This window comes from Emys orbicularis, chromosome 1 (genome assembly GCF_028017835.1).
Source record: "Emys orbicularis isolate rEmyOrb1 chromosome 1, rEmyOrb1.hap1, whole genome shotgun sequence".
Lineage (NCBI taxonomy): Eukaryota > Metazoa > Chordata > Testudines > Emydidae > Emys > Emys orbicularis.
The window spans coordinates 105,539,398-105,561,524 of record NC_088683.1 but is presented as its reverse complement, the minus strand read 5'-3'; the positions used below and the strand labels follow the sequence as shown (position 1 = coordinate 105,561,524).

Sequence of the window (22,127 nt, the reverse complement as noted above, 5' to 3'; positions counted from 1 at the left end):
ACATAGCAGAAGTTATCTGCACTGTTCACACAAGTACGAGGCATCTCTGCTCACTTTGGCTAAACAGAAATGTGTCCCTCTGCAAAATCAAACACTGACAAATAAGAGAGCACGACACTGTATGATTTCTAGAGCTGATATAGGGCAATTTGTTCAGCAGAGTGATGTAAGCTTCGTTATGATTGCATCATCCATGACTTCTAGGAATAACATGATGCAATTCATATCATGTTTGACGCAATACCAGCTTCAGATTGCATCATTCATTGTTTTGCCTAAAAAGCAAGTACTGTCCAAACCCAGTCATAGATTTATTCATAGATCCAGTCAAAGATGTATTTTAGTCATTTCTGGTTTAAATTGAGATCCCTTCCCTTTATAACTCACTTATCCTCCGCCATTCCCAAGTCAAGGGTCGTATATACTGACCCAATAGCATATCTTGAAAACTAGAGCCAATCAACAATTTTAAGCATCATTTTCGTTCTCAGTGACCCAGAATTAGTAAAGTTTGACTACATTTATTTCAGAAGCATTTTGGCTGTAGAGCAGTGTATCAGGAGCAAATGTTAAATCTACGGAAGAGTTGCCCTTCCTAATGCAAATGGAGCAGTTTTTAGAGGGTGTTCCTGAGGAAATAGAAAAGTACATCCTAGATAGGGAGCCCAAAACTGTAACCGAGGCGGGGGAGATTGGAGCCAAATGGGTGGAGGTGGCAGAAAAGAAAAAAACTAGTAGCAGTTGGAGCGAATATCAGAAGGGGCAACCCGAAACAAAACCTTACCACCGGGGACAACCCAAAGCCCCACCCACATCCCAAGGGAAACCCCAGGCGCCTTCTCACCCCACCACACCAGTCTCCACCAACCAACATCGCCCCGGTGATACCTTAGCAGGGCGATGTTTTAAATGTAATGAACTGGGACATATAAAGGCTCACTGCCCCAAGAACCCCAACCGATTACAGTTCATTACACCACAATCACACCAAAGATCCCCAGACCCAGATGCCTCTCTCATACCCTCGGAGCGAAGGGAAACCTTGAGAGTGGGCGGAAAGAAGGTTATCGCTTGGAGGGACACTGGGGCACAAGTGTCAACTATCCACCAATTCCTAGTGGACCCCAAACTCATCAACCCGGAGGCTCCAGTGACAATTCAACCCTTCGTGTCACAGTCTGTAACCTTGCCTACAGCCAAGTTGCATGTCCAGTACAAGGGCTGGTCAGGAATGTGGACTTTTGCAGTCTATGACAATTATCCCATCCCCATGCTGCTGGGGGAAGACTTGGCCAACCATGTGAAGCTAGCCAAGAGGGTGGGAATAGTCACCCGCAGCCAGGCTAAGCAAGCTTTCACCCCCATTCCTGTTCCTGAGCCGTCCACCAGGGCCCCGTCTGTGTTACCAGAGACCCAAACAAAGGTAGTGGAACCGGATCCCCTGCCAACGACTGCAACAGCCGTAGTGGATCCAATCCCAGAGACCCAGCCAAAGCCAGTCCCAGAACCGGAACTGGCAACGCAACCCGCACCAGAACCATTGCCAGCACTGAGTCCAGCGCTTGCAAACCCGTCTACAACTCCAATGCCAGAGGGCACCAGCGAGCCTGAACTGGTGGAAGCAGCAGATAACCCTACCCAAGAGGCTCAGCCAGAGCCTGAGATACCACATAGTGCACCAGCGGACAGCGGTTCACCGTCAATGGAAACAGCCCCAGCACCTGCATCGCTTCCAGAGGGACCAAGCCCCAGTCCACAGTCCAAGGAGGAACTGATGTCTCCAGCATCAAGGGAACAGTTCCAGTCCGAGCAGGAAGCAGATGACAGCCTTCAGAAAGCTTGGGCGGCAGCACGGAGCACCCCACCGCCTCTCAGCTCTTCTAACCGATCCCGGTTTGTTGTAGAACAAGGACTTTTATACAAGGAGACTCTTTCTGGTGGGCACCAGGAAGACTGGCATCCTCAAAGACAGTTGGTAGTTCCCACTAAGTATCGGGTAAAGCTCTTGAGCTTAGCCCATGATCATCCCAGTGGCCATTCTGGGGTGAACAGAACCAAAGACCGGTTGGGGAAGTCCTTCCACTGGGAGGGAATGGGCAAGGACGTTGCTAATTATGTCCGGTCTTGTGAGGTGTGCCAACGAGTGGGAAAGCCCCAAGACCAGGTTAAAGCCCCTCTCCAGCCACTACCCATAATTGAGGTCCCATTTCAGCGAGTAGCTGTGGATATTCTGGGTCCTTTGCCAAAGAAGACACCCAGAGGAAAGCAGTACGTACTGACTTTCATGGATTTTGCTACCCGATGGCCGGAAGCAGTACCCTTAAGCAACACCAGGGCTAAAAGTGTGTGCCAGGCATTAGCAGACATTTTTGCCAGGGTAGGTTGGCCCTCCGACATCCTTACAGATTCGGGAACTAATTTCCTGGCAGGGACCATAAAAAACCTGTGGGAAACTCATGGGGTGAATCACTTGGTTGCCACCCCTTATCACCATCAAACCAATGGCCTGGTGGAGAGGTTTAATGGAACTTTGGGGGCCATGATACGTAAATTCGTAAATGAACACTCCAATGATTGGGACCTAGTGTTGCAGCAGTTGCTTTTTGCCTACAGGGCTGTACCACATCCCAGTTTAGGGTTTTCACCATTTGAACTTGTGTATGGCTGCGAGGTTAAGGGGCCATTACAGTTGGTGAAGCAGCAATGGGAGGGGTTTACGCCTTCTCCAGGAACTAACATTCTAGACTTTGTAAGCAACCTACAAAGCACCCTCCGACACTCTTTAGCCCTTGCTAAAGAAAACCTAAAGGATGCTCAGGAAGAGCAAAAGGCCTGGTATGATAAACATTCCAGAGACCGGTCCTTCAAAGTAGGAGACCAAGTCATGGTCTTAAAGGCGCTCCAGACCCATAAAATGGAAGCGTCGTGGGAAGGACCATTCACGGTCCAGGAACGCCTAGGAGCTGTTAACTATCTCATAGCCTCCCCCACCTCCAACATAAAGCCTAAGGTATACCATGTTAATTCTCTTAAGCCCTTTTATTCCAGAGAATTAAACGTTTGCCAGTTTACAGCCCAGGAAACAGATGACGCGGAGTGGCCTGAAGGTGTCTACTACGAAGGAAAAAGGAATGGTGGCGTGGAAGAGGTGAACCTCTCCACGACCCTTGGACATCTGCAGCGACAGCAGATCAAGGAGCTGTGCACAAGCTTTGCACCAATTTTCTCAGCCACTCCAGGACGGACCAAACGGGCATACCACTCCATTGACACAGGTAATGCTCACCCAATTAGAACCCCACCCTATCGGGAGTCACCTCATGCCCAAACTGCTATACAAAGGGAGATCCAGGACATGCTACAGATGGGTATAATCCGCCCCTCTAACAGTGCATGGGCATCTCCAGTGGTTCTAGTTCCCAAACCAGATGGGGAAATACGCTTTTGCATGGACTACCGTAAGCTAAATGCTGTAACTCGTCCTGACAACTATCCAATGCCACGCACAGATGAGCTATTGGAGAAATTGGGACATGCCCAATTCATCTCTACTTTAGACTTAACCAAAGGGTACTGGCAAGTACCACTAGATGAACCCGCTAAGGAAAGGTCAGCCTTCGTCACCCAGGCAGGGGTGTATGAATTCAATGTACTCCCTTTCGGGTTACGAAATGCACCCGCCACCTTCCAAAGACTTGTAGATGGTCTCCTAGCGGGATTGGGAGAATCTGCAGTTGCCTACCTCGATGATGTGGCCATTTTTTCTGATTCATGGACAGAACACCTGGAGCACCTGGAAAAAGTCTTCGAGCGCATCCGGCAGGCAGGACTAACTGTTAAGGCTAAAAAGTGTCAAATAGGCCAAAACAGAGTGACTTACCTGGGGCACCAGGTGGGTCAAGGAACTATAAATCCCCTACAGGCCAAAGTGGATGCTATCCAAAAGTGGCCGGTTCCAAAGTCAAAGAAACAGGTCCAATCCTTCTTAGGCTTGGCCGGATATTATAGGCGATTTGTACCACACTACAGCCAAATCGCCGCCCCGCTGACAGACCTAACCAGAAAGAAACAGCCAAATGCAGTTCAGTGGACTGATGAGTGTCAAAAGGCCTTTCACCAGCTTAAGGCGACGCTCATGTCTGACCCTGTGCTAAGGGCCCCAGACTTTGACAAACCGTTCCTAGTAACCACAGATGCGTCCGAGCGGGGCGTGGGAGCAGTTTTAATGCAGGAAGGACCGGATCAAGAATTCCATCCTGTCGTGTTTCTCAGCAAGAAACTGTCTGAGAGGGAAAGCCACTGGTCAATCAGCGAAAAGGAATGCTATGCCATTGTGTACGCGCTGGAAAAGCTATGCCCATATGTTTGGGGATGGCGTTTCCAACTACAAACAGACCATGCTGCGCTACAGTGGCTTCATACCGCCAAGGGGAATAACAAAAAACTTCTTCGGTGGAGTTTAGCTCTCCAAGATTTTGATTTTGAAATACAACACATTTCAGGAGCTTCTAACAAAGTGGCTGATGCACTCTCCCGGGAAAGTTTCCCAGAGTTAACTGGTTAACAATTGTTCTTGGAATTAAACATATTGTTAGTTTTTATATAATCAGTAGTATGTCTAAAGGTACATGTGTCTTATTAACTCTGTTTTCTCCTAGAACTCCAGGAAGAAATCGCAGCCAGTGTGGAACCGAACGTCCAACACTATCTGTGATTTGGGGGGCGTGTCATAACTATAAAGGGAAGGGTAACAGCTCTCCTGTGTACAGTACTATAAAATCCCTCCTGGCCAGAGACTCCAAAATCCTTTTACCTGTAAAGGGTTAAGAAGCTCGGGTAACCTGGCTGACACCTGACCCAAAGGACCAATAAGGGGACAAGATACTTTCAAATCTTGTGGGGGGGGGAAGTTTTTTGTTTGTGCTCTTTGTTTGGGAAGTTGTTCGCTCTTGGGACTGAGAGGGACCAGACATCAATCCAGGTTCTCCCCATCTTTCTAAACAAGTCTCTCATATTTTAAACTTGTAAGTAAAAAGCCAGGCAAGGCGTCTTAGTTTTACTTTGTTTTCTCAACTTGTAAATGTACCTTTTACTAGAGTGTTTATCTTTGTTTGCTGTACTTTGAACCTAAGACTAGAGGGGAGTCCTCTGAGCTCTTAAAGTTTGATTACCCTGTAAAGTTATTTTCCATACTGATTTTACAGAGATGATTTTTACCTTTTTCTTTAATTAAAAGCCTTCTTTTTAAGAACCTGATTGATCTTTCCTTGTTTTAGATCCAAGGGGGTTGGATCTGTATTCACCAGGAGTTGGTGGGAGAAAGGAGGGGGATGGTTAATTTCTCCTTGTCTTAAGATCCAAGGGGTTTGGATCTGTATTCACCAGGGAATTGGTGAAAGGTTTCTCAAGGCTTCCCAGGGAAGGGAATTAGTCTTTGGGAATGGTGGCAGCAGACCAGAACTAAGCTGGTAGTTAAGCTTAGAAGTCTTCATGCAGGCCCCCACTGTTGTACCCTAAAGTTCAAAGTGGGGATACAGCCTTGACACTGCCCAACTGGTTTGCAGAGTCAGCAGGCTGGCTCTTAAGCCCAGCTGCAGCAGCAGTTCAGCAGCTGCTCAAAGCATTTGCCCATGGCTGTGATAGCTCCTGCTTGTCCCCAGCCCCGGTCCTGCCTTGACTCCAGCCTTGCCCATGCCTTTCCTCACTCCAGGTAATCCAGTTCTGACCCTTGACTCCAATTCCTGACCTCTGACTCCGGCTCTGACACTTGGCTCTGATCGCTGACCCTAGGCTCTGGCTACCGACTCTGGCTGTGACCCTTGGGTCTGGCCCTGGACTCTGATCCTTGGCTACAGACGTCTGTTCTAATGACTTAGACTTGACTCTTGCTCTGATCATTGGGCATGACTCCTGCTCTGATCACTGGCTATGACCGCCTATGTCCCTATCACATAGAATTTAGAATCAAATTTATGGTCTCAGTCCTTATCTTCAAGGTACTCCATGGCCTGGGCCCAGGGTATGTACAAGACCATCTAAAAGTCTGCGGGCAACAACTAGGCTCCCCGGTGCAGTGGAATTCTGGACAATCTGAGTCAAGTTCGTCTGTGCAGGAGACAGATCTTTCTCCAGAGCAATCCCAATCTGTGGAATGAATTCCCCCAAGAGCAAAGGTACATCACAAACCTCACCACTTTCCGATCCAAGGGCATGGTGCATTTCTTTGTCCTGTCTTCTCGAACAAACACCGAGTAACAAGTGTATATATATATTTTAAAAGACATATGCTACCAAGAAAAGACACTCCACTACTCACACTTCTCCCTCTGGGGAGAGGAGGAGAGAACAAACAACATGTGACAGATGTGTAGTCACATGGCTTGATGGACTACTGGAAGATACTACAGTGGTGAACATGGGTATAAAATAGAATAGAATCAAATAGACCTTGGTAATCTGAGCATAATACACCTCCAGAATTGCTTGAGATACAAGTTACTTTATAGTTTTACCAGCCCAATGGAAATTTGAGCCTGTTAAAACTGCCATTAAAGACAATGGAAAGACTCCCATCAACTTCAGTGAGAGCTGGATTGGGCCTATTGGCACTTCAAAAGAGCACTACTGAACTTTTCAGCAGCAGAGTTGACAGCAAGAATCTGTCTACTCCCTTGTATGCTCCCCATTAAGCTAATTACATTATTTTAACAGTGGGAACAGCAATTCTCCGGAGCCTCCTTACAGTTCAAGCCCTGGATACAGTGTCATAGTAACAAAAACAAAACAAGGGCATTTTTACCATTAATTTTCACATAGTGGATGAAATCAAGAAGAATTTCCATGACAGGAATTCAGCCATGAAAAACACTTGATGTCATTCACTTAAATCAGTGAGCTTTTGTGAGCCTGTGTTCGCTCTTCCATAACAGAGCAGAGAAAACAACAACAAAACCTGGTGGTTCTGAAATTACTATAGCCCCTTATTTTTACATCTTTTAATGGTTCTTTATTTCTAGTATCAAGCAAAAGGGAGTGTTCCCCCCACAGGGCATGGCAGTCACAGGGCATTAGAATATTATATGATTCACTGGTTCGAATATGGTAATGACCAAAACTGATGACCATGTGATAGCTCCTGCTTGTTCCCAGCCCTGGTTCTGCCTTGACTCCAGCCTTGCCCAAGCCTTTCTTCACTCCAGGTAATTGACTCTGATTCCTGACTCTGGCTCCGACCCTTGGCTTTGATCTCTGACCCCAGGCTCCATGACATGAAACCAACTGGTGATCTCTTTCCAGAATTACTGGACAGGTGTCTATATCACAAAAATACTGGCACTTTTGTGGGCAGTCTCAGTAGAGGGCAAAGACTGATGGGGACTGCACGAGGAACCTTCTCATCCCTGGGAGGCTCCCACCAGTTCAAGATTGAGGCACATTAACAATGCAGGGTAGGGGAAGCTTGTGCTGCTTTTTCCCATGCTGTACCTGTTCTGTGTTTAATTAGAGAACACACAGGCAACCCCCTGGAGATTGCAGTTCCCTAATTAGCCACAGAACACAGTTTTTCAGAAGCACTAAATCCACTTTGGGCCAGATTCTGATACTTTTATATGGAGTAACAGCTTACTTCACATGTAAGTCCCGTTTACTTTAAGGAGACTGCTCATGAGGTAAAGCTCTAATCAATATGAGTAATGGTGTCAGAATATGGCCATTTATAAACAAGATAAAAGTACCCTGGCAGATTTAAATGAAAATGCAGGGACAGGATCAGCCTAAATTATGATGGCTCCTGTCTGTGAAACCCAGAGATGCGAGTTCCCATGCAGTATGATGGGTACCTAAGAGAAGAGCCTATTCATTCTCAGGCAGGCAGTGCTTAGGGGTCTCCATTGCAACTGAAGCTTCCCTCTTCTTATTTCTGCCTTGGTTCTTATCTCCCCTAGGAGACACTGCCTGCACTGCCCTGCCCTGGTGCTTACCTCCCCTAGGTGACATTGCCTACCTTGCCTTGCCACTTATCTCCCCTAGGTGACACTGCCTGCCCTGCCCTGCCCTGGGGTATATTTCCTCTAGGGTGTAGCTGGCACCCCCAATGCAAGAGAGTACAAACAACACCACCACCCTATACAGGCATAAATGGGGGAGAATCAAACCTTCAAAATTAAAATAGCAAATCATATCTAGTCCCTTGTACTCATTGCTACTGGAATTACAGACACGGTTCCTTACCTGTGAGAACTGTGCAAATTCTTTGTCTGCTAACATGGGAACATGACCCAACAATTCGTGGCAGCAGTCCCTGGAAAACAAATCACTTTTCTCATGTAATAAAGCTTGTTTTAGGTGAAAATCCCCACAAGTGCAATTCTAAGCAGGGCATAGCTGCCGTTTCACTGCTGCTCTTTGCACCGCAATTTCACATGGGCTAGATTCTCAGCTGGCATAATTCAGTGAAGCTCCATTGGGGACATATATAAGGATACCACTGGAGTCGGACAGATGCCAGCTGGGTATTTGGCTCTAGGTCTCTGCTTTCATTTTCTCCTATCCAGTTGTCTGTGCTCTTTCCAAGCCTCCTACCTGTCCAGCTCTGTGTTATCTTCCTACTCTTGTCTTTAAGCCTTTTTCCAGGCTATGACTTAGAACTCCCCGGCTCCAGTAATTGGCTCAGATACCTCCTTCTTTACATGGACAGCTCTCCCCAAAATGTACGTTTTCCATGCAGCCTTTCATTGATAACCTTGCCAAGCCCTGAACGCACATCATGAAAACAGAACTCCAATGGCCACAGCTCCCATTGACTTCATTCATACCCGTGGATGCTCAGCAGCTCCTCCGAAAACCAGGCCACAACTACAGAGAAGGCCAGCCTTTTACCCAGTGCCTCTTGTACATATAATCTGTGTATGAACTCCATTTCGAACAGCACGCCATAAGCCAAACTGAGAAGTGGTGCAAATGCTGGTTTGGAAAGGGTGTGCAACTGGTGTGGAAAGAGTGTGGAACTGGTGTGGGACTTGGAGAGGCAGAAGCGTGGGCTCATAGCAAGCAAAGCAACGAAGAAGAGGATGTAAGATAAGGCAGGGCAGGCTCAATGTGTAAGTTATACTCACTTTCATCCACTCTTACCAATGTGTAACTTACCCCCCAATGTCCCTCCCCAATTATGTCAACTCTGAATTTGGCCCTTGTGGACTCATCTTCAAAGGTGCTGAGCAACCACATCTCCCAGTAACTTCAATGAGATTGATGGGTGTTCAAAATCAAGCCAAGAGGCTGTGTCTAATTTACATTGTAAGCTTCTCATGGCTGGGTCCACATTTCCTGTGTCATGGAAGCAGCCAAACATCTTCTCAGAGTTCAACAAATGGTCAACACAATAAGAAAGAACAGATTAAACCAGATTCTCCCCAGTCTTTTCCTTCTCCAGACATCTTTGCAAAAGAAACAGACTCCCCCTCTCATGGACCACTTCCACCTCTGCTTGCTTCTCAAATTATTTCACTCCATTGACCATGTTGTGGTAATTGGGCCTACAAATTTATCCTAATTGCGAGCTCAACTGTAAAAAGTGACTGAAAGGTCTTAAAATGTCACAATAACCTACGATAACAACACAGGTTGATGGGCAAAAGGTAACCAAAGTACAACTCAGACTGTCGTATAAGGTTGTTTATAAAAATTAGCACAAGTGAAAAAACAGAACTGAATTAGTCCAGACAAAAAGAGCCTCTTGATAGAACTCAAGGATTGTGTTAAAATCACACCTGGTAAACAAGAAAAGCATGGGGTCTGAAAATTCATGAATCAAAATTGGTGTTTTGGAAATTAGGCCTAATTTGTAGACCAAATAATGAGGGAATGGGCTCATTCTGCCCATCACTCCCTTTTGAGGTCCTTAAAAAAAGAGAGAGAGACACACCTTGGGGGAAAAGCTAATGGGCTGCGACACTGGCTGATATAAGATGAGAGAAAAGGAAGGAGCAAGGTTCACCATCATGGCTGCCACCCCCACCATCTCCTGGAACCTTGGGCCACTTGCATCTCTATCCTAAGAGGTGTCCTGACCAGACTGGGCCAGAGAGAAGGGGGCATACCTCATCCCCTCCCCCACTAGCTCTGGCTGAACCCCAAACACCACCTGCCATGTGAGACTTGATTTCCCCTGCACACCCCCTTTGTTCTTTTCCTTCCCTACCTTATTTCTTCTCTTTCCTATCTCTCTCCTTTTTCCTTCTGTCTGAGAAGAGTCTGGCTTAGCCAGGCAAGGCTGCATTTTTTTAACACTGCTGTAAGCCTGTGACCAGAGAGGGAGCTAAAAACAATGCTCTAAACAGCCTGGTGATATGAGTTTGTCAGGTCTCAGAGTTGCTGGTAAGACTGTGTGCTGTGCCTGTGTTTTTCCAGCAATGAGGTTGCAAGCGATACTCAACCTCAGAGACAAAAGCTGCTATTTTCCATCTTTGCTGTTCTCTTCTTTCCCATTTTGTGCGTGTGCATCTTGTTTTGTCTTCTAGGAAATGGGATTGGACTTTAACAACAGCTACAAGGCCAGCTCCAGCCCATCTCAACTAACTTCTCTTCTCCCCAAAAGAACAGTTATTCCCATCTCAAAACCTGTCAAACAAAGGGACTTTTCCTTCTAGAAACTCTCTCCAGCCAAAGGGAAAGGGAACGAGGGAGGGATGTTGTTAAAGTGAAAGCCTTACTTAATACTTTACATTTCAAATGCTTTAACTTTTTCCTTCTTTTCGGTATGTTTAATAAAAGGTTTAAAGGATGTTTTATGGTGTTTTTGCCATGGTACTAAGCAGACTGAGGTCTCTGTATATCAAAGACCTTGTTTAACACTGAGAATGTTGGACAATGACTGGGTTACATTAACACCCTTGACTCTTTGAGCCCCTGTATTCCATCTAAATTAGTACAACCACCACCACCACCATGAAAGGCTCACAGACTGAGAACCACTGGATTGTGCCGTATCATCCTACTTACGGTTCTGGGGAATGCATAGGGGAAGAGGAATGCCTTATATACTGTGTGCTCTGAAAGACACGAAATGCCAGGCTGGCAAGGAAGTCACGAGGCGATAGCAGCCCTGCAGCTGGTCTCAGCTGAAAGCCTGTTCTTTCTGCAAAAGAAAACAACCCAGCAGGAAAATCTACTGTGAACATGACAACTCCACACCATCCAAGCAGTTTGAAATTTCCTTTGCATTTAGTCTCAGAACTTTCTTGTACAGATGGATAAGGAAAATGTCTGTCTATTTTAGGTACTAATATGGGCTCTATTACCATGGTATCTGAGTGCCTCACAATCCTTCGTGTATGTATCTTTCTAACACCTCTGTGAAGAAGGGCAGGGATATAATCCACATTTTACGGATGGGAATTGAAGCACAGAGAGGTTAAGTGACTTGTCCACAGGGGAAAGCTGTGGCACAGCAGGAAATGGAAGCTGGATCTCCCAGGTCCCAGCCCACTGCCCTAACCACTGTCAGCTTTCTTCTCTTGTAATAATAAATGTCAGAAATAAACAAGAGTTTTGGATGGTATGCACACCCTCTTGATTCAGGGCACAAGGCAACTTTCAGCTATTGGAGGCTCAGCAAGTATATTCCCTGGTTATACATTAGCCTGTAACTACCTATTGCAGGATTCTTACACCTTCCTCTGAAGAAGCCGGTGCTGGCTACTGTCAGAGACACGGCACTGAACTAGATGGACCTCAGGTCTAAGCTAGTCTGGCAATTCCTATGGTCCTGCATGGGCCTTTTATGACACAATCAACTTCAAGTAGTCAAGTTACCGTATGGTATTATGTTGTGTTTCATTTATTTTGTATGCATGATTCAAAAGCAGAAACTGGATTCACACTGGCAGCACACTGCCATACATTTTTGGAGAGTGTATTTTTTGATTTTTGCAGTCTGTTGAAATCATTGGGGTGCAGCAGCAACTGAATTTACATGGGACCCCTACAAGGTATGTAACAGGTAGGGTTACTCATTATGGGTAATTTGGCCCTTAGCCTTTCTATATTTTCATTTTAACATTCTTTTCAGAGCTGTCAGCTCCCATTTTTCCATCTGATCTTGCACCTTTGTGTTTTATTTGTCTAAGTTTAAACTATAAGCCCCATTTGGCAAGGCCCATGTTTTCTATGTGTTCAAAAAGCATCATGTAAAACTGCCGTGATTTAAGAAGAGTAGATGATAATCTTTTTGAAGCCCCATATTCCAAAACTGTGTTGCATTCCCTGCTTTCATAAATACTGTTTCAGCTCTCATTTTAATTACTTTTATTGCGTACAACTAAAAAAATAAAAGGACAGAAATGGCTTTGTACTTGCTTTCCTAATTTGTTTAAACAGAAATGTTTCCCACAGAAACCAAGCTGTTCACGCGAAATGTTTTATGTTTCTTCCAGCATATTTGGTCTCAGTCTGTTTGGTCACTAGTTCTCTTTCTCATATAAAGACAATCTTCCGGGGGAAGAGGTAGAAGCCCATCCCTAGAGACATTTGAAGTCAGACTGGACAAAGCAGGGAACACTCTTTCCCTGGCAGGATGATGACCTGGAGGAAAGGTCTTTTCCATCTTGAATTTCTATGATTTGTTGAGCCAAATTCAAAGACAATGTGTAAGATGCATCGTGTAAGCTACACAGTAGTAAGTACATGTGAATCTAAGGGCACGTCTTCACTACCCGCCGGATCGGCGGGTAGCAATCGATCTATTGGGGATCGACTTATCGCGTCTAGTGAAAACACGATAAAATCGATCCCTGATCGCTCTGCCGTCTACTCCGGAAATCCACCACGGCAAGAGGCGGAAGCGGAGTCGACGGCGGAGCGGCAGCGGGCGACTCGCCGCCGTCCTCACAGCCAGGTAAGTCGACCTAAAATACGCAACTTCAGCTATGCTATTCACGTAGCTGAAGTTGCGTATCTTAGGTCGACACCCCACCCGTAGTGTAGACCTAGCCTAAGAGTTTAGATTGTACTTGGACTACCTGCCTGTGCAAGGGTATCAGGAGGAACTGGGAGAACCTACACCAGCTATTCAGAGACCTGTCATGGCATTTAGGCCCTGGCTATAGCACTGGGACTGCTCAGGACTAGCATTGCACATGACCACAGCTCCACCTACAGCTGGAAGGAACTGCACACTGCCTCTCAGTATAGGATATAGTGGCTGGCATGTCCCCACCACATGCTATGGAATTCTGGGAGACACAATGCCACCTAGAGCTCCTCTGGGGAAGTGCAGCTCTTCGCCATCCACAACACAGGCTGGATTCCACCCAAGGTATTTGTAAATAAGAGGTACGCCTTATGCACCCTAATCTCACAAGATGGCTCACTGACATTGGACTGGCTATTGCAGCTGCTGCAGATCTTGCAATGGTACCATTAGACTCTGACTTAGAGTGAGTTTGTGCCAAAGGGATCTGACAGTAACTGCAACTCTCACAATGCCCTAAGAGGAACGCTGTGTGATAAGGAGAATCTAAAGTTAGAATTATTGGTGACAAGGAGGTATCGATGGATATTGATTCAGTCCAGACCCAAGTATCTTATCCACCACTATATAAGTCCAGCCATAAACAACACTGGTTTGTGGAACACTCTGAATTTCCCTCCCCCGATAGATATTTGCAGAGTTTTCTAACTGATGATTTGTTATCATACTTTTGCCCAGAACAACTTGCATGATGACACATGGAAATAACTTAGGACCACAATCTAGAGCAGATGTGAATAGCCACAGACATCACTAAACAAAATCTAACTGTACATATACAAAGAGTGCGCACCAGTAGATCTTTACTTTGCCCTAATCTCCCCGCTTCTGTTATCCCTTCTGAAGTGAGCTAGGACTGATAAAAAATACCAATATCAGTCACATTCAGAGCAGTATCCTAAGACCTATTTACAAAGCTAAAGCTCCCTGCTGACTGCTGGCAGTAAAACACACAGAGAAGAAACATATCCAATTCCTCGCCACCATCCAGAGATGCTCCGATATTATAGTGAGTGCAGGGTGGGATAGACAGGAAGCGGGGAGGGAGAATACTAAAACAAGCCCTAAATTGGTCAGGGGCAGATATGGTTGCCATGTACACCAAGGAGAGGCTCAATGGAGCAGAAAAGGAAGAGAGAACAGAGAAGGAGCTGGGTGATGGGTGAAGCCTGGCGGTTTGGCTCAGGGAGTCAAGGAAAGACATGGTTGAACCCACTGTGTAGGATTTTCCAAAATGAACGGTAATCAATAAAACAAAATGTCATTTTACCTACACAGTGAGGTATGATATTCCCTTAGTTGGGATTGGGAATGTTGTGATCCATTATTATTTTAAGTGATTCTCTTTTTTCTTATATTGAACAAACTTCCCTTAGCTAAGGCACCTTCAAGTCTTACACTTTTTTTCAGGACAATTTCACTGCGGCATGTTTTCAAAGGGAAACACCCTCTGACCTCTGGTGGGAGGCAAATGATAAGAAAAAGACAAGTGACCTGGTCCAAGACATCTTCCAGACACTGGCTGTGATCAGTAGGGGTCTGGAAGAAGCCACCTGAGCAGAGGCAGTGGCAGGACTAGGACATGAAGGTAACAACAACGGTGTGTTAAGAAAAACAATGTGTATTATGAATCTGATTCTGACCACATGTTCACTAGTGTAAATCAGGAATAACCCCCAATTGAAGACAATGGAGTTATACTTGTGTATCACCAGTGTAAGTGATATCAGAATTAGGCCATTGTCCCCATGATCCAGCAAGGAAACTTAAAGGAAACCTACAATATTCTTAGTTATTTCTCACATTCTGTTAGTGAACAAGCTAATGGGCCAGATCCCTAGGCCCAACTGAGCAATGTTCAACTCATGAGTATATGGGATGTGGGAGGTTGCCTCTCAGGCATCTTTCCACTCTCCTTATCCTTAACCCAACCACGGGCTCCCAGCATAATGTAGAGCAGCCTAAAGGCAGCTCTACATTATGTCAGCAACAGCAAATCTCAAGGACTGCTTTGCCATCTTGGAATTGCTGGAGGGCATTGTGCTCCAGTTCCACCTCCTCCTAGCCCTGGCAATGTCCTCAGCCCACCCAGGAATGCCTGCTATTCCTGGGGTTGGGTGAGTGGATGACATAGTCCTGGCCATTCCAATTTACACCACTGAAGGATGTCTCTACATCTGGGGAATTTCTGGCTGCACTAGCAATGCAGCTGTCCATTCCCTTTGTGCTTCTGGATCAACACAAGGATCTGGCCCAATATACGTTAGTCTCTAATTAAAATGACAATGTACTGGAAATCTCTTCAGCAGTAGGTTAAGCCAATTTGTCTTGCATCTGTTTATTGGCAGATTGAGAGGTTCACTTGATTTGATAAACATCCAATTTAAACTTAATGTATTTTAAGTTAAATCTACCATTTATATATTTATTTTGCCATACTTTAGCAACTGTCTTTGGCCTGCGTCTGGCACCCTTCTTATTGCTGGGAGAGCAGCAAGGAGGGTGTTTTCTTTTACTGCAGCCATTCCTTGGCTACTCCAGATTACAGTGAATTTGGCAAGCCGATTTGTCGAAAAGGCACACCCTGTCTTGGAACTGAATCTATCCGGGGGGTTAGTAATACAGGATCTCAATCTCCACTGTCCTCTGTCACTCAAATGTCTGCTGACAGACTAACTTGAGCTTGCACCCTCTCAATATTGTATCTATTCCTAACCCCCTCTCCTTGTTATTAGCAAACAGATCTTCACGCCCAGTTCATTCAGAATGGGGGTCTACCATCAACACCTCTTTCCATCACACATCATTGTAGATTCCCAACCTAGGGAGTGCTAAAATACAGTGGACTGTAATGTCTTGCCTTTTAAAAATCTGGAGACATCCTGAAGCTGAGGTATACTATCCTCTTGGTATCCACAGCATTTCTCCAGTTGCTGAAAGGCATCCAGGTACTGCTTACAGGCGTGGGTAGGATAGAGGCTGCTCAGCTTCCTGTAGACTTCCCTCCTGAAAGAACAACAACCCTTAGTTCATCTCCTTTACTAGGAACAGCACCTCTTCTCCCTGGCTTCAGAACCACAGCTATTCACACAGGCAGTGCATAGAGGGTATCTAAAACCAAGCTGAGCTCAGAAAAAATGATGCTCTGAAGCCGAAGCCTGGATGGACGCTGCAGGGTAGGATTTTTCCAGGAGATGGGCACAAAACGAGGAACCAGATACGGGCCTCGATCTTGCACTTGACGCTGCTCAGGCAGATCTTGGTGCCTGTGTGGAACCCCATGAACTGTTCAATTGTAAACGGGCACCCAGAGTTTCCCTATTCAGGAAAGCACGAAGTATGTGCATAAAGTGAAGGATATGCTTCAGTGCTTTCTTGCATCAGGGTAGAGTGACCAGAGGGCAAGTGTGAAAAATCGGGACAGAGATTGGGGGGTAATAGGTACAAGATACCACCCAGGCAGCTCTGAATGCAAGATGGAGATGTCCATCACCTCAAATTTTGGAGGTGTTTAGCTTATTGTAATAAATGGTGCTATATACAATTATATAAAATTAGTTGGCAGTGCATGGAATCTAGGGCTTTGGTTTGGGCCCTTCTCATGTATTTTATTATTTCATTTTAAAGGCCCCACTTTCAAAATATATTTAGCTATTGCAAAATAAACCAACAAGTGATGGCAGGGAAGCTTATAGAAATGGTTATATTTATTCACACCCAGCTCTGGGGTTCTAACAAGTGTATAAACATTGTTTTATGAAAATTGAGATCATTCTTGGAAATACTGACTAAAGAAAATGACTTTCTCTTGTTTTTGTATTGTAAGTTTTTTGCTGCTATTGTTGCTATGGAGGTGATAGCCAGTATCTTGTAATGTTGTCATTCCATCACATAAACTTCTTATGTTAGCGTGGGTGTAATTGGGAAAAAAAGAAACAAACTTAGACAGTGGCTGTTGTCAGTATTGTAAAAGCTGCATGAGCTCCATCTCCACAGAGAAGACAGGAAAAGTTTAGGAGAATAAGAGGCCAGATTTTGCCCTAACTTATTTCCCATAGAATACCATTGACTTTAATGGTATTGTATAGGGTGTAAAGCAGCGCATCAGTCCAAGATTGCTCTCTGTACAGTCTTATCTAGACTTGTGGGAAGAATCTGGACATACTTACTTCCAAGAGTGACTTTACTGTTAATACTAGCACCAAAGCTTAGGCAGGATGGGAGACTAGAAATGAGTGTGACCCAAAACTCCAGGTCCAAATATTCTTCTTCAGCTTTGGGCAAGTTTGTATCTTGATAAGATGCTGGATGCCCTGTCCCTTTTCTCTATGGGACTAATATTAGTCATTTCGTTTTAAAACAAAACAAACTTTAAAGTCAAGGGGCCAGAGCCTCAGCCAGTGTAAATAGACACAGTCAATGAATTTTATCTAATTGTGTGGATGAGGCTTTGGCCCACAGTGTATTTTGTAGCCACGTCTCTTTCAGCACCATTTGTCTGCATAATTATCACCATCAGCATAGAAGAGGAGAAGCCACTAGATACTGGCCTTCTAGTTTAGAGCTTGGAGGAGGAGACATGGAGGACAGAAGCCCCACAGAGAAAGAAGTTGTTGCCAGGATATTTTGACATTTTTTGGCCCCTTTCTTCTCCATATGGTTTATTCTTACTCCCTGGTTGGATGACAGAAATGGGGAATAACATAAAAAGAATGAATATATCTTGTGTGGGCATAAATACCTCGGTTCACATGTGAATGCAGCTATTTGTACAAGGAACAGGCATTCTCCAAACCATTGTACAGAGCACATGAATAAGGATGAACTGAGCAGCTGGAAATTCAAATGAATATTTGTGAGCCCTGTATTCAGCCTGCTCTAGCTGTAGGGACCAATGATGATGAAGGGCCAGTGCTGGCCATCCCCACCCTAACAAGAAGGGTGGGAAGGGCAGAGTGAGAGTGGGGGGATAAGCAGAGGAACCTGGTCCTATAGCAGCCCCTCAGACTGCAGTCCACACTCTGAGAAGACAAGGCGAATCCCTGCAGAAGAGTTTGTGATCCTGCCTTCGGAAGCCTACGATCAGCAGCAAAGGGACATTCCCTGTGTTGAGGCTGCTTTACCTCTAGTTATCACCAGGGGGTGGGACTTCTGGTCACCTGTGTTCAAGAAAGATTAATTCAAACTGGAACAGGTGCAGAGAAGAACTGCGAGGATGATCAGGGGAATGGAGAGCCTAACATGTGAGAGGAGACAAGGAGAGCTTGGCCTCTTTAGCCTAGCAAAACAAAGGCTGAGGGGGAATCTGACTGCTCTCTATAAATGCATTGGGGGGTAAGCCCCATGGAAGGAGAACAGCTATTGAAGCTAAAGGACAATGTTGGCACAAGAACAACTGTGTATAAACTGACCATGAACAAGAGGCTGGAAATTAAATGAAAGTTTTTACCCATCAGAGGGTGAGGTTCTGGAACAGCATCCCAGTAGCAGTTGTGGGGGCCAAACACCCTAACTCGTTTTAAGGTGGAGCTTGATAAATTTATGAATGGACTTATATGCTGTGGTTTCCTGTGATAGCACGGGACTGGCCTTGACCCAGCAGATCCCTTCCAGGCCTATGTTCCTATGAATTCTGCTTACAAACCAAGTAGAAAGGGGCTGAGTTAGAAAACAGAAATTACAGACTTTTAAATATGCTTACTTTACTTTAAATATACTGTACAAAACTTTAAAAAATAGACCAATACTTCCCTATTAGAAAATTTAAAATTGTGTTTACACTTACAATAGAGACAAGTTTAAAATTAATTGTACGGGTTGCTCTAGAACTAAGTTTAGTATTACATATGCTTTTACTGCAAACAGTTTCCTTTTTTTAGAAAATTATAAGCACTGCAAATAAAAAAATATCATACTTTATTCTTAGACAATAGAAAGAAGAAACAGTGGTCTTCATTTAGTATTCTCAGCTGTTGTGCACTATTGATCTGCACTGCACAGCTGCAGTGTTCCAGCCCAGAGGTGGCTACAATTCAGTGACAGGACAACAGAACTGTGTACACGTAGGGCTCAATTCTGCAGTCCTTACACAGGCAAAATTCCCACTGCTTCAGTGCACAGCTTTTCTAGGTTTGAAAGCCGTGGAAAGCAGCTCCATAGTAAGCTGTCAGAGGCAGAGGAAAAGTTAACCTGCTTTGAAGGCGGAACCTCCTAACACCAAACCCCTCCACAGAGAGTTTCAGAGCGGCTCAGGAGGAGCAGCTGGTGAGCTCAGGAACATGTGCTCCTCTCCTTCCTTCTGCACTTCCTTCTCTTCTCATTCTTTGGATTGCCTTCAAAGACCCCAGGCCACGAGGGGGAAAGCGGAGGAAGTCCATCCTGAGCCAGGCTGTAGTCACTTCCCTGTGTGATCAATGGTTTGTGGAAAGATGCGCCACCCTTAGATGATGGGGATGGGTTTTTAAAATTCCCTGGGACACAGAGGAGTGCTGGAGTTGCTAGAGGAAGTAGAAAATGGTCCTTCAAAACATTTTTTCCCACAGAAAATGGCTTTTTGAATCAATGAAAATGTTTGAAAAAAAAATCTGTTTGTCTCAAAATTTGAGGGGATTTTGATAAAAAACCTGAAAAGCAATTTTTTAAAAACAAAAAAACCCTACATTTTTAAATTATAAGCTGAACAATTTCAGTTGCTGAGAAAGAGAAATATATATCTATACACACTCAGTGGTAGGTTTTTAGACAAAATCCTAAAAACATACCATTAGTCTGACCCAGTATGGCCATTCTTATGTTCTCATGATAACTGCATTCAAAAAAGAACTAGATAAGTTCATGGAGAATAGGTCCTACAATGGCTATTAGCCAAGATAGTCAGGGACAGAACCCCATACTCTGGGTGTCCTTAAACCTCTGACTGCCAGAAGCTGGAACTGGGTGAGAGGCAATGGATCACTCAGAATCAGTAGCATAGCTGGGGGGGAGCGGGGCAGCGGCAGTTCCCCCACTGAGCATCTTGGCGCCTTTTTAATTTTTACTCACCCGGCGGCGCTCCGGGTCTTCGGCGGCACCTCAGCGGCGGACCCTCACTCGCTCTGGGTGTCTTCGGCGGCACTGAAGGAAATGCTGCCGAAGACCCGTGGAGCGAGTGAAGGTCCCACCGCTGAGGTGCTGCCGAAGACCCGGAGCGCCGCCGGGTGAGTAAAAGCACCGCCCCGTCAGTAAAAGCGCTGCAGCAGGTGGCGTCTTTTTTTTTTGATGCTCCCCCGTTCCCTCCACCTGGCTACACCACTGCTCAGAATTACCCTGTTCTGTTCATTCCCTCTGACGCATCTGGCACTGGCCACTATCAGAAGACAGGATATTGGGCTAAACAGACCATTGGCCTGACCTCATGTGGCCATTCTTATATACTTAATTTAAAAAAAAAAATCAATGACAATTTGATTTTCATCAAAAACATTCTGTGAGATGAAAATTATTTCCTGACCATCTCTAGTACCTCCCCTAGATAAAATTTATTCAGAACACTAAGGATAATACACCTGAGAAATTTAGGGTCTGATCCAACTCCCATTACAGGCAGAGAAATGATTCTTACTGACTTTAGTGGAGTTGGATCAGGCCCTATTTAGTGTGGGAGGAGGAAGGTAATAACTATTTTAAAAGGGAATATTCTTTGTAAATACTAAAAGCTAGTAAAAATCTGGATTTCTAAAACTGAACCTTGATCTGAATAGTGTTGTAAATTAAGTGCACTGTAAATGCACGCATGCTGAAACCATATGTGTGCTGTTTCTTTAAAATGACAGGTGAGGGCTGTGAAAGATTCTAGGCAGAATCTTGACAGTGAAGCAGTGGGAAAGACAGCTGGGACAGCTTTAGGGATAATGCTGTTTCCTTATTCTAATCAAGTTCCGTGTTCTCTGTTAGAAGAAGGTGACTGTCCGCCTTTACTATTGTCACATGACATATGTCTCAATATCTTTGTCCTCTGTTCTCCCTTTTCCTGCTCAACTTCTTCCCAGTAAACATCTCCCCATTTGCTCCCATGACCGTTCCGTTTATGGCTCTGCAATAACTATGCCTGACAACGTAGACTCAGATTGTCCAAGCCCTGTTTTTGGAAGCTGAGATTTCTGCTCTTGTTTTCATTTTTATACACATGTTGCTACAAACTAAAGGCATCCAACAGCTCTTCAGAGCTAACATCAAGGGACTTTACAGCATGTTAAAAAATTTCCCCTTTGGTTTCCCTGTATCCATATTAAGTTGTGCTGTAATGCAGCTGACCTCAGCACACAGCCCTAGGAAGCTACGGTAACAACTGTGAGATCTAATTTTGGAATTTGGGTTGCTGGGGCTAACTGTGTTGAGGAGATAGATAGATACCCCCAAAAGGCCTGTTCCATTTACCACTGTGGGAATAGTTCTAGATGGAGAATGGCTGCCGTGACGGAGGTTGGCAGAAAAAGGGGAAAAACAGGAAAGAACACAAAATTTAATTTTCTTAAATACAACATTCCCACACACCAGAACATGCCAATATTGTTGGCTGGTGAGAGCCATCATGCACATGACGCTAAGGACTTAAAAGGCATGTTACTACTTTTCAAAGGTTATTTGAAAATCTAGCGTGTGAAAATAATAGAAGTTGGATGAGTAGGATATGATGTTCCTTGGTAGTTATCCGGTGCTCATTTTGCAAATTCTAAGGCCCAATGGATTTTATTTAAAATAAAACACTCCTTCAGAGAGAAAGGATGACCTTGTTGCTGAGGTGCTGGTTGGGGACTTGGGAGATCTAGGCTCAATTCCTGGCTGTGCCCTGTAAGACCTTGGGCTAATTGTCTAATTTCTCACTTACCCATCTGTAAAATGGGGATAATAATTTTTCCTTTCTCCCACCTTTTGTCCGTCTTGTCCATTTAGATAGTCCCTACCCAGAAGAGTGTACAATCTTCAACTATGTGTACATGCAGTACTTAGCACAGTGGGGCCCTGATCTCAAGTGGGACCACAAGACATTTTTGTAAAACAAGTAACCCATAACAATAATTATTGCTATATAGTGTGATTTTTTGAAAGGCAGCTAGGG

At 44.9% G+C, this 22,127-nt stretch overlaps 1 protein-coding gene across 1 annotated transcript in view; it reads right to left on the bottom strand.

Annotated features, from left to right (window-relative positions):
* Positions 1 to 22,127, bottom strand: part of LOC135880024 (tyrosine 3-monooxygenase-like) — a 52,606-nt gene that overhangs the window by 20,062 nt on the left and 10,417 nt on the right. Inside the window, exons 7-9 of the mRNA XM_065406141.1 lie at positions 15,891 to 16,036; positions 11,002 to 11,137; positions 8,233 to 8,302 (exon numbers count right to left, since the gene is read on the bottom strand). Of these exons, the coding sequence (XP_065262213.1) occupies positions 8,233 to 8,302; positions 11,002 to 11,137; positions 15,891 to 16,036 (352 nt within the window). The remainder of the gene's footprint in view (positions 1 to 8,232; positions 8,303 to 11,001; positions 11,138 to 15,890; positions 16,037 to 22,127) is intronic.